The sequence below is a fragment of the Panthera onca genome, chromosome F1 (assembly GCF_046562875.1).
Source record: "Panthera onca isolate mPanOnc1 chromosome F1, mPanOnc1 haplotype 2, whole genome shotgun sequence".
Classification (NCBI taxonomy): domain Eukaryota; kingdom Metazoa; phylum Chordata; class Mammalia; order Carnivora; family Felidae; genus Panthera; species Panthera onca.
The window spans coordinates 70276087-70295888 of NC_138355.1; the positions used below are offsets into that span (position 1 = coordinate 70276087).

A 19802-nucleotide genomic window follows, 5' to 3' on the forward strand; every position below is an offset into this window, starting at 1 on the left:
TCATTCCAGACACAGGGTGCACAGGGGGGTCCGTGGAGCAGCCTCAGGGTCACAGCGGCCCGGGGCGCGACCTCTGAGAGGGGAGCAGGGACCTGTAGGTCTTTTCTTTCAGAGCGTCTCTCTGTAAATCTGTAATTACATATTTACTTGTGCTCTGACCTGAGGGCAGCTGGTCGGCTGCTGAAGGCGCACAGGGGCGGGCCTCTTACTTTGCCGGGTATAAAGCTCCGGGTGCTCAAGGACAGGTGCTTGTTGAGGAGCGAAGGAAGGTGAGAACAGAATCAGCCCTCTGGTATTGCTCTGGGGGTAGAAATACTTTGGGGTATAAATATTTCCAGTTACAGGGACGGGCTAATTAGCATCAAAGCCCTTATCTCTCTCCTGGTGGTTATGGTCTTAGGAATAACATTTTGAGAGGAAAACAGAAACGCTAGAGAAAGGATTTTAGGTCTGGAGCCTGGAATCTGCATTTTTTCTTTTTTTGAAAATTTTTGTTACGTTTATTTTTGAGACAGAGAAACAGAGCATGAGTGGGGAGGGGCAGGGAGAGAGGGAGACACAGAATCCAAAGCAGGCTCCAGGTTCCCAGCTGTCAGCACAGAGCCTGATGCGGGGCTCGAACTCATGAACCGCGAGATCATGACCTGAGCCGAAATCGAACGCTCAACCTCCCGAGCCACCCAGGCGCCCCTTTTCTTTCTTTTTTTTTTTTTTTTTTTTTTTTTTTTCTTTTTGGGACAGAGAGAGACAGAGCATGAACAGGGGAGGGGCAGAGAGAGAGGGAGACACAGAATCGGAAACAGGCTCCAGGCTCCGAGCCATCAGCCCAGAGCCTGACGCGGGGCTCGAACTCACGGACCGTGAGATCGTGACCTGGCTGAAGTCGGACGCTTAACCGACTGCGCCACCCAGGCGCCCCTTTTCTTTCTTTTAAGTAAGCTCTACACCCGGTGTGGAGCTCAAGCTCACGACCCCGAGAGCAGACGCTGCAGGCTCCCCCAACTCGGCCAGCAGGGCATCCATCCCCCCCCACCCCCCCGACTCTGCCTTTTCTAACAAGTGCTCCAGATGGCCACGGATCAGGTGCTGTGGGGCCCACACTGGAAAGCGCGCCCTGGAACATCCCGGAGTCTGAGGACCAACCTCATTCCCAGTCACCGGCTCTCAAGAAAACCATGCACATGTCCCTGTGCGTGTTTAATGTGAGTCAGTCTTTATTTTGCACTTGTGTGGTGCATTAACAAAGTCCACGTACAAGATAGCGTTACACATTGTAGGTTAGCATTACAGCATTATGCAGTTTCACACAACTCATGTTAGCTTTTTTCCGTTTTTTCTTTTTTTTTTTTTTTTTGCATTTGACACATTTATTTTGAGTTTCATTTTTACAAGAGAAGACACAAGGTAAAGAAAGACGACCACATCGGAGAAGGATCATGGTGAGGGCGATGTCACTGTCGTGGCCATAATAAGAGCCTTCCAAGAAAAAGGACGCGTACCGTTCCCTCTCCTGAGCAAGCCGCTCCTGTCCCACAAACCAGTTCTCTCTGTTTTCATATCTAGAGCATGTTCATGGACACGTACCTCGTGGCTGTGCTCCACCGAGAAGAACCGAACGGAGGAATAATTCATAGAGGGACTTTTGTTATTACGAAAAACTCTTGTCTTCCCAAAGGAATCAAGATTATCAGCAGAGAAGGACTGACTCTTGGAAAATCAGAAGTGACCGTTCCCTAACCCGTTCCCGACCACGAGTGCCTTGTGCAAAAGCTAGGGTGCGACTCTCTTGTCTTTCAACTGACTCCGAGGAGGACACTACTCCTCCGCCCTTTCAGGTGGCTCTGGGAGGGACACGGGTGAAAGCCGAAGGCAGCTAGGAAACTTTGGGACAGCAAAGCCAAGGGCATGATGGATCAGGCGTGAGGTAGGAGGGAGGGGCCCTGTGCTGTCTGCCTCCTCGGAGGCCACTCCTGGCTCCAGAACTACGGTCCCCGCCCTGTCACCTCACCGCCCACTGCTCAACAGCCCAGAAGAATGAGGGAGGAAAGCCGCCTGGAGGCGGGGGGCGGGGGGGGGGGGGGGGGGGAGACGGGGAGAGGGGGCCGCAGGAGGGGCTACAGGCACTCAGCGGGGCAAACACCAGACTGTCTCGCCTGTTGCTTTGCACTGTTTCTGGGAAGGACACGAGCGGGGTGCTCAGTGGTTTCTGATCTTCAGACATTAAGGCGATGAAGAGGAAGCAGGTTTTTTCCTAAGGGGGCTTCAGGACGCTCCTGTCCGATTTACATTAAACTATCTCAAAATGCATTTTTAGAAAACAAAAATTATTTTCTTCTACGTATGATACAGTATTTACATTCCATGGAGTATAGGCTGGAGACCAGTGGGGACACCGCCAGGCCGGGGAGTCAGACGAGGGCGGGGGCCGGCGGCGTGGGCTCCGGGCCTGCTCGGCACTGCTCCGCACTGTCAAGAATCCAGGCTTCAGAAAGAACAGCAAAGGGATTCAGGGGGAGCAGACTGGTTTTAAATCCGCAAGAGCTCGGGGATCGTCAAAGGCAACATCGCCGCCCTGTCTGGACACCCGGCCTCCTCGGAGGCCAGAGGGAAGGACGGCTCTTGTCGGGTGTGGCCCTGCCTCGGCGGCCCCTTCGGGCCTTGGTTCCGGCTGCTGCTCGCGTGAGCCCCCGCGCAGGCCAGAGGAAAGGCCTGCTGGCCCTGCACGCTCGCCTGCAGCCAGCGGACCAGGTGTCTGCCCTCTGGGAGGCCTTGGCCTCAGAGCCACGGCCCGCCCGCCCGGAGTCAGGAGGCCTGAAGTTGAATCCCTCGCACCCTGGGCTGCCCCCATCCCATCCCTCCACCTGGTCTCGACCCCTGGAGCCCAAGAACCACGAGGGACGGGATGTTATAGAAGATTCCAGGTTACCTCGATCACTCCTTAACTCACGTTTACTTACTTCGTTATTTTTAAGAGCCGCGATTGAAAAATTTAAGGATACAGACTAGTTTCCGCAGGCCCTTTTCCTTATGAAGCAAAGCCAACCTCCTCTAAGCTACCTGAGAAGACTGCAGCTTCTCCATGGTGAGCATTTCTGGAAAAAAAAAAAAATGGTCAGTTTCATCCTTCGAACCAACAAATGACTGTCACTTGCTGGTGTAGCTGCAAGGTGGTGACGGGCACCTCCGTTCTGCCCACGCTCACAAACAGCGTCTGGGACCGGCCGCACGAGCCCACTGGTGCCACCGGAGAGCCAGATCTGAAGTCTTCAAAGCTCCCTCCAGAGCAGTCATCTAGTTCCGTAAACCCGAATTCTACCTAGTGAGTCTGCTGTGTTCGTGTGCTTTGTCACAAATTAATCACAGACTGCCCCTGCCCCCTCCCCACGGGAACGCTGGCGCAGAGACCCCACGCCTCGGATCCTCTCTCCCCTGCAAACCCTGCCTCGTCCACCCGGCCTGTTTCCTGGCTCACTCTGGACCTCTGGACCTTGGGCTCAGCCAAGGAGCAGGGGTGTCAGAGAACACGGGGAAGATGAAGCCGTGAGGTCTCACCTGCAGAGGTGGGGGGGGAGACGGCGCCTCTCCAGCAAAGCCCGGTAAAAAGAGGCCAATTTCAGGTAATCAGCAAATACAATTCGGCACAAAACACAATTTTCATGGATCAAAATCTGTAACTTGATATTGGCAGTTAGGCTAATTTCTTCAGTTTGTATTAGACATGCAAGTATAAGGTTACATTGTTATATATAGACTGGCGAGGCCTTTCCCTCTCTTTTTCCCCATAAAAAAAAAAAAAAACAAAAAAAGAATTTCTAGTGCCTTGCGAAGGAGAAAAATCATCATCACTAAGAACTGATCTGCAGCTGTGGTCACGGGGCGTTCTTCGTGGGGTTTATTTTGTAAGAAATCTTCTTCTACAACTAAAATGAGGTTTTAAGTCTGCTTCTCCCTGGCATCTCCCCGCCTGCCCTGCCCGGCCCCGGGCTCAGGCGAGGAGCACAGGATTAGTATTCGCTCAGACTGTGCCACTTGGCCACGGGCTTGCGGGGGCTCTCGCACACCTCCCTCCAGTGCTCCGCCCCGCTGGTGGTGATGCTGTGTGCCCCCAGGATCAGCCTCCCCACCGCCTCGTTCTTGGTGGTGCGGTCGAAGTCGATGACCAGAAACTCGATGCTGATGTCAGGCAGCAGGTCAGGGGGGATGTCGTAGACGAAAGACTCGTTGAAGACTGGGTTCAAAGTGCACTTTTTCACGTGGGTTTTCTTCTTGGCGATGCGCTTTCTGCCGTAGTAGACGTTCACCTTGACGTAAGGATCTGGGGCCGCCAAAGAGACAAGAAAAGAGGGAGACAGACCCATGACACGGTCCTCCTGCTGGTTTCGTGTTGGCAGGGAGGGGCTCTCACGTTCCTCTCGTTGGTGGCCCCTCACGCCAAACCCGCTCTGACTTTACGTGCGTCTGTCTGCCTGGGTAGGGGGGCCACGGGAGCCAAGCGGGAGCCTAAGAGAACTTCCTCCAAGTCAGGTCTGAAGAAACCCCGTGACACCAGGAGGCGTTTGCAAGGGCGCCGGGACTAACAAAAGCCCGCAGTCTTTTTGAGATGTCTCGCCCGGAGCGGGGGCTCAGCACCTGGCACGCACACCCACCCCGGCCCCGACACCCCACCAAACGTCAAGACCCCATACGCCCACTCAGAGCACCCCCGCCCCCCGCTAGGGAGACCTACAACCCAGGCAATCGCCACGAGGAGAGCGTGGACAGAGGAACAGGATGCTAGGGGTCCTAAAACGCGGGCGCTGTCGGGGCCCCAGGCCGGGACGCGGTGGTGCTGGGACGGACAGAAGTAGGTTGGAGTAAATAGCTGCTACCTGAGAGACCGGTGATGTCCATTTTCGGCAGGTGTCGGGCTTTGAGGACCACCACTGTCATTCTCTGTGCCACGGGCTGGTATGACAGAGACACCTGGAGCTCCCCTCTGCTAATGCACTTCTGTGGAGAAGGAACAGCAGGTGAGGGTCCCGCTGCGAGGGACAGAGCCTGGCACAGTGAGTGCGCAGCAGTGACCGGGGGAGGCACAGGGGAGACGGTCGCCCTGTGGGGATGTAGCTACCAAAGTAACGGGGAGAGAAAAACGGAAATACTCTACTTCCAATCCTGATACTAAATAAAATCATCTGCAAGGAGAGGCAGCCTCGACTAGTATTCAAGAGCGCAGACCGTGAGGCCAGGTTGGTCCGGATCCAAGTCCTGCTCGAATGCTTGTCTGCGTGACCTGGGACGAGACCTGGACGTCTCTGCGTCACTTTCCTCAGCTGAAAGATGAAGGTACAAACGGTACTGACCTCAAAGCATTATCGAGAGGATTAAATACGTTAAAATCGGTAAACGTTTACCTGTGCCAGTGCCTGGCACACGGGGCGCGAGACAGAAGCGCATTGTCTCCGACGGTCTCATTTGGTTCTCGCGATGAAAGTTTTGGAGACTGTAGACTGGAAGGCAGGAAACTTGGGTTGGAGCCTTAGCTTTGCCATTTACTCACCACCTGGCTTTGGGCAGGCTCCCGAACTTTCTGGCGACTGTTCCTCCATTTCACAAGGTGGATGTCCACACCTGCTCCTCCTGCCTCACTGAAAGCACTTCGGAGTGCTGGCCCCTCCCCCACTCACGTCTGCCTGTTCCCCTCTTTACGTTTTATGCCAGGTTCTACTTTGAGCTTGAAAAATGTCCTTGGTCCTCCAAGGACATTAAAAAATAAATTTTTTTTAACTTTATTTATTTTGAGAGGGACAGCACGAGTGGGGGAGGGGCAGAGAGAGAGAGAGCAGGGGAGGGGCAGAGAGAGAGGTGACAGAGAGAATTCCAAGCACGCTCTGCTCTGTCGGCGCAGAGCCTGATGTGGGGCTTGAACTCACAAACCATGAGATCATGAGTTGAGCCAAAACCAAGAGCTGGACACTTAATCAACTGAGCCATTCAGGTGCCCCTCTAAGGGCACTTGAAACAATATTTGGATACTTACTACAAGCTGGGTGCTGGGGATCTGGAGCAAATAGGACCCAAATCCTTATTTTTTTCTTTCTTTCTTTTTCATCTCCCCGCATTTTTCTTTTCTTTCTAGTCTCTATGCCCAAGGTGGGGGTTGAACTCACAACCCCGAGATCAAGAGTTGCATGTTCGACGGACAGAGCCAGCCGGGCGCCCAGGATCTGGTTCTTGCTCCCAGGGAGCTTACCATGTCCAGAGAGACAGGCGCAAACAAACACGCCCTCCTGGGGGCCGTCAGGACCCGTCCCAGTGCTGCTGGGGGACCCACGGGAGGAGGGTTTGCCACACGACCTCCGGGCTGAGTTTATGACCGTGAGTCCGTGGGAAGACGGGTCAGGACGAGCGGCAGGAATGGCCGCTATGAAGGCACTGGGTCCTGAGAGGGTCCCCTGTGTTCCCAGAGTTGGGGGGAGGTGCCAGGAGGAGGGAACCTGGGGGGTGGGTCAGGCGAGGGCCTTGGAACCAAACAGCAGACTCAGCCGCGGCACACAGGCCAAGGGCAGCCAGCCGGCACAGGGGCGACAGGCGTTGCCGCCGTCGACAATTTATGAAGGCCGCTACCGTTCTAGTGGAGGCTGGACAACTGATGGACGGACGGACGGACAGAGCAGAGGCGGCCCCGAGGCTGAGGAGGGGACACTGAGGCCGGGACCCGGGGATGGGTGTGGGGCAAGATGTGTCAGGAAGAACTGACGAAAGTGGAAGTGGGAGGGGAGAGTGGAGGGCAATTTCTTGTTTCTTAGCTCATTTTTAAAATTATGATCAAAAAATTATTTTTTTCTCGTTAAAAATCTTTAAAAATTTTAATGTGTACCTACCTTTTTATGAAGTGAGGATGGGGCTGGGAGAGAGGAAACAAAAAGGAGGTGGGGCTCAAGGAACACTGGACATAATAAGGTAAATTTGGGACAGAAACCACTCCCTCGCTAGCAAGTCTCGTTCCTATGTCCTTCAAAGCCCTCAAGAAATGTCACCTACTCCAGGAGTTCGCGGACTGCGCAAAACCGGGCCACACGCTCCCGACGACAACGTCCTGTGCACCTGCTTGGGGAAGGCGCGATGCTAGCGGCTGGGGCCGGCCGGGGGGCGGCGGGAAGCCCTATCTGGAGAAGCTCGCAGACTTCTGCGCTACCTGCTCAGGGTGCCTGTGCAGGAAAGAACAGCAGCGAGTAATTTAATTAGCTCGTCAGTGGAAAACGAGGAAAGAAACCTAAAAATCTGTGCTTTGACTAGAAGCCTAACTCCCCTCAAGGAATGAAACTGGAGTAATAGCTCGCCTGGTTCAGAACCTTTCCTGAGGCTACATTTCATTCCGGGAACGTACGCAAAGGTCCGTGGTAGGGCATCACGGGACTAGGATTGGAACTCACCCGCTAGCTTTTGAAACCGAAGTCCAAAAGCGAACAGACTTACAAAAGATTTTCATGGCTTTTCTCTGCTAGACTGAAGCCCCACGGTCTTTCCTTTCCCAGAACATACATGTTGTCAGCTCTCGATGATGTCCGCGGAAGCACCCTCGGCCAGCTTAGGGTCACGGGCTGGTTGTCCCTGCCAACCGGTATACTTCTGGGCTGCTTCCTTTTGACGTGAGTCAGAACGCAATCGGAGAACGTAAACTCATTTTTACTATTAGGTACGGCCAAATGGCGTCAGGAAAGTAATCCCACGCGATAAGGGAAATTAAGCGCCTTCCAGAGGAACATTCAGAACTGAGCTATCCGATACGGTAGCCACTAGCTCCAATTTAAACGTGTCCGTTTAAATTTAATTTTAAATTAGTTAAAATTAAGTAAGATTAAAATTTTAGTTCCTTAGTCACACTAGCCATATTTCAAGTGTCCCGGTGCACGTACAGAACGTTTGCACCGTCACAGAGAGTTCCGGCAGTGAGCACTGATCTAGAAGGAACTTCTGGGTGATCTGGGCCACCACTTCATTCCATGAGCCCCAAAGAAATGTTAACTAGATTTGAGGTCTGGAACATCCTTGAATACTGGCACTAAACACGAAATATGCACACACAATCTTTTTTTTTTTTTTAATTTTTTTTTTAGTGTTATTTTTGAAGGAGGTAGAGCATGAGTGGGGGAGGGGCAGAGAGAGGGAGACGGAATCCCAAGCAGGCTCCAGGCTCCGAGCTGTCAGCACAGAGCCCGACGTGGGGCTCGAACTCACCAACTGTGAGACCAAGACCTGAGCCGAAGTCGGACGCTTAACTGACTGAGCCACCCAGGCGCCCCTGCACACACAATCTTTAAATATAAAGATTTAAATATAATCTTATATTACTATATAAAATTAATTATATACAATTAAATATAATTCTCACTTTGTATACAGAAGAAGGGTAGATGGCGTAAAAGGGAAACTCTAAACAACAGAGTTTTTTGGGGGCGCCTGGCTGGCTCAGCAGGAAGAACGTGCGACTGACTCTTGATCTCGGGGTCATAAGTTCGAGCCCCATTTTGGGTATGGAGCCTCCTTTAAAAAAGTTACATGAGCCTGATCGTTAAAAACAAAAACCCAAGTGTTTTATTTGTAAAAAAAAAAAAAACCATTAGCTATAAAATTATAGCTTATGTTTCCTAATTATTTGGTTAAAACTGTGTTTTGTAAATCATCCCTTATAGCCAAATCTTTCCAGTCTAAATCCCCATGCCCCTTCCCTAGTTCTCAGAGAAAGTGAACAACTTCTGGTTACAACTTTCTTTTCTCCCCTAAAATCACCCCTCAGGCAGTTGTTCTCCATCTGATCCCCCCCCCCCCCCTTCACCTCTGGTCATCTTACTTGGGCAGAACTCCCACCCCTGTCCAGTGCCCCCGGTGAAGCCCAGGTCAAGTCTGCAGCCACAATAGCACCCGAGTGCCACTGTGCCTCCTGCCTCCACACTGAAGGCCAGATCTCACGTCCCCTCCCCTCCCCCCTTCTCTTTCCACCCAATTCCCACTGCGAGTGGCATTGTCAATGGCTCTTTCTCAAGGGATCTTTGTCAAGGGCTGGGAGTGAGCTCCGGTTCCCAGCCCCCTGGCCGAGTGAGGCAAAAACCCTGCTGGGGGCAGACAAGCAAGAGTGCAGGGGGAGGAAGGGTGTCCTCCGTGCCTGAAAGAGCGGGGAGGCTTTGCTCTCAGGCGCCTTTCTCCCACAGTGCAGAAGAGGAACAGAAAGAGTGGGGGTAGGGAAGACACGGTAGGGTGAGGGTCCGTTCCAGAGTGACTGGCGAGCCACACAGTCTCTGCACCAGGTGGCCCCGCGCGTCCTCAGTACAACTTTATTGGGGCCAGAGGTCCTCTGGGGCCACCTCCACACCAATCACAGTCATGGGAAAACAAGAGAAACAAAAACCTTGATGTTCAACCACATCTTCTTTTCCCCAGTACACACATACAGCCACTCTCTCCGTGGCTCATTTCTTTCTCTCTTTTCAGTCCCTTTTGGCTCGACTGGATGACCTCTCAGGTTCCTTAGGAGTCTGAGATTTCGAGAATCCTGGCATTCCCACGACCAGTGTCCCAGGCCATCAGCACCAGATGTGGCCCAGGAAAGATGGGAAGAGATTTGGAAAACAATGACGCGAAGAGATTCGGGGGAATCTAACAGCTCTGCAAGGCCCGCTTGTCAGTTACTTCTCTTTCCACCCTCTCTTGCCCCCAGGCCCCCTCTGGGCCGCCTCCCTCCCCCTCGTGGGTGATCTTTTATGGGAATTTACTTGAATTTTCACTCTACTTTAATTCACTTTGATTTTTATCCGAGGGGTGGCTGGCTGTCTTAGAAGAGCAGGAGACTCTTGACCTCAGGGTCATGAGTCCGAGCCCCACGCTGGGTATAGAGCGTACTCAAAAACAATAATAATAATTTCTAACCAAATGAAATATTAGAGAAATAGCTGCCCCCCGCTCCTCCCAAAAAAAGCTGGTTCCAGAGTCTAATTCAGAGATTTAGGGCATTATAGAATTTATACTGTGATCTTCTTTTACTAATAATCAAGGGCTAATTTTTCCTAAGAGCTGAGAGCGCTCTCCGTGATCCCATTAGCCTTCTCTGCCAAGGATCAAGGCTGAGAAACGGTGGCCGCTGGCCCCGAATGAGGACTAAAATGGGAGTCACAGATGACAGCCAGTCCTGGGCTTCTTCAACCAGACCACACTAGGCAAAAGGAAGGATGAGAGGCGATTTTTCTGCTGAAGGAAGTTCAGGTAGGGGTGTGGGGTTATCTGGGGAAACCCAATTCCCAGCAGTCCCCACCCAAGCCTCCGGGTGGGAGAAGAGAACGTGGCCCTGTATTATAACGGATGCCTTCCACAGACCAGAAAAAGCTCTTTATAGAGTGCGGGACGGTCCAGAGCAGCTCTAACTGCTGAGCCAAGGGGAGACCCAGAAAGGGCAGACTCTGGGCCACAGCAGGGAGGCCGTGCTACAGGCAGGCGTGTGGACTCGTGGCTCGGGACGGAGCGCAGCCCTGGCCACAGGCACTGGCTGCAGAAACACGCTGAGGAGGTCCAGCGGGCTGGAGGGCTCTGCGTGTCCTGTCTGCGCCTCTCCCAGGGGGCCTGTTGCTCAGGATCCTCGCCCTGGCTTGTCCCTCCTGAAGGGAGTTAATAAAGTGGAAAGAAACGTGGCTCTTGCCAAGAGCCCCTGGCGGTTTAGCAAATGCCATTGTCTGTGCTCCCTGGCCAGTGTCCGGGATTTGAGGCTGTTTTGTTCCCAGCCCAAATCAGTCCCTTTCCTGGCCAGTCTCTCCCCAGCTGCAGCCTGGCACAGAGCCATCGCCTGCTTTCAGCCTTGGGCGGCAAGAGCACGAGCCGTCTGGGGGAGTCTGGCCAGCTGGTGGCTTCACCGAGGCTGGGGCTGCAGGGAAGGACGGTGTGCAGCGCTGATGAAGGCAGGCAATGGAGCACTGGGGCTGCTGGAAAGGAGGAGCAGGGAGGACTCAACAGAGCCCCGAGGAAAGGAGATGGCGGGGAAGGGGACGCGGTGGAGGGGGCTGAGAACATGTCACCGCCGCAGTTCCGACCCGTGCTTCTGAGGGTACAAGAGCCTCTGCTGTGTTGGGCTCTCGGACGTCTCCCCCGTCTTGGCAGGGGACCAGCGTTTAGGACCCGAAGAGCACCTCTAACGCCCTTCAAGATGCGGGGGCTTCTGGCCCCTGGGAGGCAGGGCTGGTGTGCCACGCGGCAGCCGCAGCTCCCCGGGCAGTGGCGTGGCCGGGCGGCTGCTGTGACAGGTGCCAGAGACACAGCATGGAAGGGAGGAAGGCGCCCTCGTCCAGCGGGTAAACTGTGCCCGGCGCTCAGGGCACACCCAGCCTCTACTGGCCCCGTAAGCCTCCTTTGTCCGATCCTGGCCCTCCTGCCTCCCTGCTGAGTCCAGTGTGGGCCTGGAGGTGGAAGAGGCGTCGGGAGAGAAGCACGGCAGCCAGGGCCACGGCTCTTTCTGGAAGGTGAGCAGTTGTTCTCAGCGGCCCTGACATCCTTTCTGAACCTTCCACCTCCTTCTGCACACCCCTTGCCTTCCTTCGTTTTGTTAAAATATAAATGTCTGCTAACCACACGTACCTCCCAGGGACCAAACCTTACTAATGACAGCAATAACAGTCGCGGTTACGATTTCTTGAAGGTTTACGGTGTGCCTGGGGCTACGTAGATGTACCATCTCGCTTAGTTCCCATCAGAAACCGAGATCAGAGGAGCTAAGCAGCTCGCCCAAGGTCAGCTGGCTGGCGAGATTTGGATTCAAACTCGGGTTCGACTTCAAAGCCCCTGTTATTAACCACTCCTGTCGTATCTTGCAACAGGAATGAAACTCTGCGTTTAAAATGCCAACAGCCTCTTCCACGCTGACCACCTGGCTGTTGTCAAGACCGTCTTTCTCCTTCACTAAAGTAAAGGCCCCTCAAGGGCAACGACGTGCCGGACGCATTATCTCACCTAATCCTTACAACACTGCAAGGAAGACAGTATTATCGGCCCCATTTCACAGACGGGGAAACGAGCTGAGGAGGGTTCAGGCGCTCACCGGGGCCACTCGGCTGGGAGGTGGTGAGCTGGGCCTGGAGTCAGCCAGTCCGGCCAGAGCCGGAGTGCTCCACGGAGAACCACCCTGCTCCCCCGGTTGTGGGAGAAACGGGCGAACTGGGGGGGGGGGGGAGGGCACGTTTCTTGCGCCCCTGAAACTACAGGTCAAGAGCCAGAGCCGCCCAGCGGGGAGGAGGCAGGAGGGTGGGCCCTGACTCCCCGGCCGATCTGTGCAAATGGGGTGCCGAGGATGAGCGTGTGTGGCGGGGCTGAGGCCCGGGAGAGGGGCTGGGCGGTGAATCGAGTCCCTACACGGCATTTATGGGACGGCTGCGAACACACAGACACACGATACTACTTATACCCGCGATCTGGGCTGAGAAAGGGAAGCTGAGGGCAAGATGACCGAAGCCCCGTCACAGTTCAGCAGAGGAAGGTCACACGTGACTTTGGAGAAGAAACCGGCCCCCACAGCATTGATGTCATGAGGGTCTAGAACCGGGGGGCCAGCCCGCTCCAAGCAAGCCCGGCTTAGCATCAGGATGCCCAGCACTGGGCGAGATCTCAGCAGCTGCCTGTGCCTCTGTCCGTGCCAAGTGCCTTTTGGAGGAGACTCGGCTGGACAGGCCCTCCGTTTTACTCCGGCCACTGCTGACTCCTGACAGCCCCTCCTTCCATCCGTCCGCCCCCTGCCCTCCATTTGTTCCCCGAGCTCTCATCTCCCCCAACCTATCAGTCCCCCCACCGCCAACACGCTCTTCCTCCTCACCTGGATGTTCCTTTTGGTGATGTCCCTGGTCAGCTCTGCCTTGCCCGTGCTGGGGTCCACGCCGGCCAGCGGCACCATGACCTCCCCGATGACGTCGTCCCGGGAGAAGCGGTCAAAGCTGAGGACGAGGAAGTGGAGCACCAGGTCTTGCAGCTGGCTGTACGGGATGCCGTAGAAGGTGAAGGTCTCGTCAAACACGGGGTCCAGGGTCTTCCGCAGCACTCTGGTCTTCACCCGATGCCGCTTGTCGGGAAGGATGGTCATTTTGATGTAGGGGTCGGAGCCCTGGGTCTGTTCATCCATCACCGGCAGCCCGTGAGCCTCCTGGATTGTCACCACCAGCGCTTTTTTCGGGAAGTTATAGTCCACCGAGAAGGTGAGGGATCCTAGCATGACGTCCTCCTCCGGAGACGACGGAGAAGTGGTTTTGCTCTCCCCAGGGGTCAGGCTCGCGACGGGGCTCCTCAGTTCTTCCCCATAGTCCACTTTAATAGGGAGCTGGTCCATACAAGATCCAGAGCTGGGGCCCCCGGGGCCTTTGTCTCGGCCCAGCAGGCCAGCCTCTGCCGCGTCCACCAGCACGCTCCCACGCCCCCCTTCCCTCCCGGGGCCGTCTTTGTCTCTCCGCACTTTGATGATTTTCTTCTTGTTGCTGAGGGTCTCTGGGTATATGCTGATGCCTTTGAGCATGTGGATAAACTTATAGGGGGGGGTCTTGTGCTTCTTCTCTGCCCGCTGGTGGCAGCATGTCCACACGAAGACGGTCACCGAGACGCACACCACAAGCACGGACGCCCCGACGAGGCCGGCCACCACTGGCGACACATCTGCAGGTGGAGACCAGAGACGCGTCAAGGCAGGTGGACCTCAACCCCCGTCTGCAGCTCCTCCACTGGGGGCCTCTGCGAAGCCAAGGCAATCTGGCACCTGCACCGCCAATCCGGCCCGTCTGGGCTTGAGAACCTCCCCTCTCCCGGGGATGCCCCGCGCCATCCCCTCCCACCAACCACGGCTTTTCCTTTCCACCGAACCCGGTGAAGTCTTTCTCTTCTCCAGGAAGCCGTCCGGGAAGGGCCCCACCCGACTCCCCGTTCTTTCCCTGGCCCTCTCGCAGCACTTAAGGACTTGGGTCGCTCCTACTGATTTGTGATTCACATAAAGCTACCTCGTAGGTGTTACAAAGTCACCTCTACCTCCACTGTTACACAACGCTCAAGGGCACAGGCTGCGTCTGGCTTCGGGAGAATATTCCACAGCATCCAGCACAGGGTTTGCCGTGGGCCTGTGCGGGCCGCCTGGCAGCTGGGGTAGAAGAATGCAGGGCTGAGCCTGGGTGGTTTGGGGAGTGCGCTCAAGGGTGGTAAAAAGAAGTCTGGATCTGAGTATTTTAAAAATACATTCCAAATTTCAGCTCCCAGTTCCCAATGCTTGCATCTTAAATAGGAAGAAACAGGGACTGTGCAAAATGTCAGCTCTCTGCTCAAATATCACCTCAGCAAGGCCTTCCCTGACCACCCTACCTCAAAGCTCAACCTTCTTCCCACCTAGCCCCCCCGCCCCCGGGGTCCTACCCTGTGTCATCGTCTCCATAGGTCTTATCTGTCTCACACACGGCAAAACACATGCGTGTGTGCACCCCCCCAAAAAAAAAAAAAAACATATATATATATATATATATATATATATATATATATATATATAGGAACACACACACGTGCATAATTTTACTACAGTAAATAACTTCTTCACTAAAGAGTAAGTTTCACAAGAACAGGGATTTTGTCTGTTGGGTTCATTTCTGTATCCCCAATGTTGAAAACACAAACGTGTACTTGGTACGTATTTGTTGCACGAACAGATAACTAAAGAGAAACAGACCGTTTCCTTCCCTTCCTCTCCTCTTGTCCTTTCCCACACAAGCTGGGACCCTAACGAGTTTGGGGTTTCTTTTGCCCTTTAAGTTCACTGAAGCCAAACTGGATTTGGGCCTTAAAGGTCTAGATAAGGCCTCTGGTTGCCCACATTACTTTTTGGGGAAGCCATGCGTAGGGCAGGGAGGACTAAGGAAATAAACGTGACTTCAACATATTCCAGATTCTTCCTGAAACATCCCTCCACAGCTATCTGCCCAGCTCACTGCCTCACCAACTGCAGACCTCTGCTCCAATCTTACCTTATCAGAGCAGCATTTCCTGGCTGCCCCACGTGAGATAATATGCCCATCACTCTGCTTTATTTTTCCTCATAGAACTTAGTACTCCTGACATATATTCATCTGTCCTCCTTACTAGATAAGATTAGCAATAGTGACTGTCTGTTTTGATCACTGCTATATCCCCAGGTCCTAGAACCATGCGGCACATAGTAAGTAGTCATCGAAGAAATGAATTAGTGAATTCACGACAGCCTCCACAGACAGGAAAAAAAAAGGAGTCCGTATGATTACATACATCAGGGATAAATGTAAAATTCTATATTGGCCTTCAAAAACCTGTTGATACACAATGGGAGGCCTTACTTAACAAGTCTGAGCAGAAATAATCTAGTTGTTTATTCCGAAGTATAATTAGGCTGATGCCAACCTATACCAGGAGTATGATGTCCCGATGACAGGGTTGGGGGGTAGCATAATTTAATCTGCACTGGGATAACATATATGGAATGTTCTGTCCGGCAATGACAAGAATAAAAATCGCTATTTTTCTGTGTGCATTTATTGTGTCCTTGCCTTGTTCTAGAGCTCTCTCTGAATCAATGAATTCACTGACTAGGTACCACTAATATCCTCACTTTATAACTGAGGAACCTGGGGGCTCAAATCTGCCATAGGCCACGAGGTAGCAAATGGCGGTGATGGGATCCAAACCCTGGTCTGCCTGACCCCAGAGCACCTCTTCATTAATGGATAATCAAGATAGTAAAAGCCCTGGAAACCATATCAAATGAGGAAAAGTTGAAGGAATTGGAGCTGAGGGGTCTGGGAATAACAACTTTCTTCAATTATTCAAGGCATTTTGATGGAAAAGGTCTGATTTGACTTTACAAAGAGGACACGTCTAGCACCAGTGCATACAAGCTACAGGAAGACAGATTCTGACTCAGTGAAAAGAGTCAAATTATTATTAGTTCAGCCTCACAATGGCCCGGATTGCTTCATAAGGCAGTGAACCTCCAACTGAAAACTTCTGGAGGTTTGATCACCGTTGGTCAGGCATATTCTAAGAGAGATCTCTTCAGTAGAGATTGGACTAAATGTCTCTTAAGTTCTTTCTCCAACATCCCATGATGCTATGAAAGTTGGGATCAGGCAAGAAAAGGAGACATTACATTTTTCAATAATATTAAGGAGTGAAGCCATTAACAAAATAAACCAAGGTTTAAATAATAATAGTGTTTATTCTCATATATTAAGTGAAATAAGAGCTGTTAGTGACAGGTTTCATAAAACAGGAGCAGCCTTGGTGGTAAGCTCCTTGAAGGCACGTGGAAATAACATGCTGTCCATCTTTGAGTCCCTGAGTCTTTGCATTTAATAGGAGCTCAGTAAATATTTGTTTGACCAACTGATTGGATTCAGTTGTTCAATCAGAATGGGCACAATGTGAAAAAGTGGCTTTCCATTCACCACCGACCAGGGACATTCCTGAAAACTGCTTGCTACTGACTAATGACAGCGAACACCGGTTGCCTCCATGAGAAGAGGAAAGCAGGAAACCAACAAGACAGGCACATTTTTGACAATGATGTGAAAGGGAGGTGTAAAGGCCTCGGCTGGGGACACTGGAGTAATCCTTTTGGCTCCACTATAGATCTACTCTGTGATCTCGCAACAACCCACTACTGCTTATAATGCCTCCACGTCTGCGGTTAGAAGATGGAGGTGGAGGTGGGGGGGCATGCCTGGGGGGCTCAGTCAGTTGGGCGTCCGACTTCGGCTCGGGTCATGATCTCGCGGTTTGCGAGTGCGAGCCCCGTGTCGGGCTCTGTGCTGACAGCCCAGAGCCTGGAGCCTGCTTCCGATTCTGTGTCTCCTCTCTCTGCCCCTCCCCTGCTCATGCTCTGTCTCAAAAATAAATAAAAACATTAAAAAAATAATAGTAATAAAAAAGAAGATGGGGGTGGGATGGGTAGAGAGAAGAGGAAGGACTCCCACTTTCAGGGGGATAGAGAAGGGAACGAAGACAAGCAGATGAAGCCATCCGTGGCTTATCCAGCTGCTCTCCTCTACCTGGTTTCCCACTCTTGCCCCATTTTCTTCTTCATTTTCGTATCTGTTAACCCGTCTCTCTCCCCCACACCCAAGGCAGTGAACTAGAAAAAATCAGAGATGCTGAAACTCAGAACCCTCTGTCTTGCTTTAGTCAAAAGCTTGGTGGGAAAAGGAAGTCGGAACTAATGGCTGAAGCCAGCGTTCTAAAGTAGTTGTAAATTGCAGTGACTGCTTGCTCCTTTTGTCCTCCAAGGTCACGGATAATTGAGTGTTGGCTTGGTGTATCTCCCGAGGGCTAAGGCATCTGAAATGAAGTACTCTGTGAGATGTGAGGAAGTCAGAAGTGGCAGCTACGTAGGACCCTCTGTACCCGCCTAAAGACCTGGGAGCCATATTGGGGCTGTGCCCAGCTCTCTCAGCCTTTGACCAGACCTGCTGTTGACACTCCCTGTGCCAAAACATCAAACAGCCTTTCCCTGTCAAGTGGGCCAGGGTGACACAGTGAAATGACAACGGACTTTGTTTTGGCGTCAACTGGACATTGGTTTGAATCCTAGCACTACCCTTGCGTGTTTGTTTGACTTTACCCCAAGTTACTTATTTCACTGAACTTCAGTTTCCTCATCTGGCAAATATATATAATAATGCTAAAACTGGAGGATACCGTAAGGACGAAATAAAATGGAGTACGTAAAAGGCTGAAATAATCTTTTCTCGCTCTCTCTTTTTTTAAATTGAGAGAGGGGAGATGGGGGCCGAGGGAGAGAAAGAGAGAGAGAGACTCATCAGCAGGCTCTACACTCAGTGCCGAGCCCAACAAGGGGCTCGATCCCATGACCCCAGGATCATGGTCTGAGCCGACTGAGCTGCCCAGGTGCCCCCGTCTTTGAAAAATCTTTTTTCTCTTTTCCCCCTAAAAGAAACTACTGCATTATGTTTCGTAACTTCTAACTTTCTCAGGAACCTGGAACCGCAATTAGAGAAAAGAGTGATGTTGGAAAGAAGGTGTAAGAAGAAAAACAGCAGTGCGAAAATCACGGAGTGCTCATGTAACCACAAAAGGGCCACCTATTTCGGAAATTCGGGACTCAAAGATAAAGACACAGAAGGTGAATGAGGTGTAAGAAAGAAATACAGCTAAGATTTAGCCTTTGGGAATCAGTGGGAACCAGTAGCTAATGGGTGTGATCTGTTTTCTGGATGCTTCCCCTGCTCGGATGTCTTCTTTCTGATAGTGAGGTGGGAGAGCTCATTGGCTTCTGTTTCCATGAACCTCTTACTGGGGAGTGAGAAAAGCCATTTCCTACTTGGATTACGGCCCCACCCTAAAAGCTGTGGTCTGGATGCTCGAGATTTCTGGGTCGTCTGAGGGACAGACAGGCTGTCTTAGGGGATGTGAAGGACCCCTTGGCCGGCAGCAACGCTCATCCAAGCTGGGGTAGACGTGAGGGAGGAGCAGGGCAACTCCTCGATTTTTGGCCCAGGAAGTCTGCACCCCTGGCCCATTTTGGAGGAAGCCCCACAGAGGAAAACACTTGCGCGCCCAGCTTTTCTTTCCCTTCTTCCTCCCATTTTCCACTCCACTCTCCGCCCCTGGGCGTGCAGCCGAGCCGAGAGCCCGGAGGCCCGGGTCGGGGGCCAGCCGCTCCGAGGTGACGTAATGCCTTCCCGGGTACACAAAGCGGCCTCCCCCGGGCCCGGCCTCCCCCGCCCCTCCCCCCCCCCCCCCCCGGCCGGGCCCGCGCCCCCGCCAGCGCCAGCGCGGTGAGTCCCCCTCTCGGAAAAGCCAGCCAGGGAAACAGGGAACAAAGGCCCGGGGAGAGGGGCCTGGGCGCTGCCAGGAGGCCCAGAATAGACATCACGTCATCCCCGGCTCGGCAGCGCCAAGCGCCATTTGGTAGCAGCGGACGGACCCACCATTACGGTGCAGAACCGCGCTCGAGGGCCCTCGGCGGCCGCCAGCCCCGCGCCCCGCGCCCCGCCGGCCGGGCAGCGGCTCCCCGCGCGCTCCCCCGCAGCCCAGGCTCCCCCCCCACCCGAAGCCGGCCCCCCGCCTCCAGCCCCCCTCCCCCAGGTCCCCCCCAGCTGCCATCTTGGCGCCCATCCCCCGCCGCCGCCCTCCCCCGCAGCCCGAGGAGCAGTGGGAGGGGGAGCAGGGGGCACCGCCCTGCGCGCCCCGAGGGGGAGGGGTCCGCGTCCCGCTCCCCCGCCCTCCCCCACATCCCCCTCCAGCGCGCGGACGCGGCCCACACAGGTTTCGGCGGCCGTGGGGACCCGCGACCCCCGGCAAGTCCCGGGCCTGGCCAGCTCTGCAGCCCGCAGCTCAAGTTCAGGCGCCGCCCGCCGCCGCAGGCCCCATCCTGGCGGGGGCTGGCGCTTGGGGGCCGGGTGTGGGCTCCGCTCCCTCCCAGCACTGGGCTCCTCTGGCTTCGCAGACGTTTCCACTGGCCCGGGCTTAGTTTTCCCGGCTCTACTTACCAAAGCTAGGTCGGATATTGGTGATCTCAGCCATGTCGTAATCAGAGGCTATTGCTGTAAATGCTTTTTCAGTGGTCGGCCAAGTCTGGGGACGCCCGGCCAGCACCGAGGCCGCCGCGGTAGAGCGCTAGCTCAGGGGAGGTGGGGAGGTATCTGGCGGACGCCTCCTGCGACGGCCGGGCCCCTGGTTGCCAGCTGCGGGCGCCTCCTAAGATGCTCCAGGGATGCTCTGAGCGAAGGATGCAGGTGCAGCCAGACTGGTCCTGATGCGAGGTAGGCCCCGCCTTC

General features: G+C 53.8%; 2 protein-coding genes across 2 annotated transcripts in view; one reads left to right on the plus strand and one right to left on the minus strand.

Annotated features, from left to right (window-relative positions):
• Positions 1 to 1190: 1190 nt before the first annotated feature.
• Positions 1191 to 19753, minus strand: SYT11 (synaptotagmin 11). Its single transcript, XM_078441372.2, has 4 exons — positions 19515 to 19753; positions 12827 to 13653; positions 4866 to 4989; positions 1191 to 4315 (listed from the first exon to the last, which is right to left on the minus strand). The coding sequence occupies exons 1-4, from the start codon at positions 19546 to 19548 to the stop codon at positions 4005 to 4007; spliced, it is 1296 nt and encodes a 431-aa protein (XP_078297498.2). The 5' UTR covers positions 19549 to 19753; the 3' UTR covers positions 1191 to 4004.
• The window catches only part of LOC132685877 (GON-4-like protein), a 75619-nt gene continuing 74288 nt past the window's right edge, over positions 18472 to 19802 (plus strand). The window contains exon 1 of the mRNA XM_078441363.2: positions 18472 to 18800. The gene's annotated coding sequence lies outside the window, so the exon portion shown is untranslated. The remainder of the gene's footprint in view (positions 18801 to 19802) is intronic.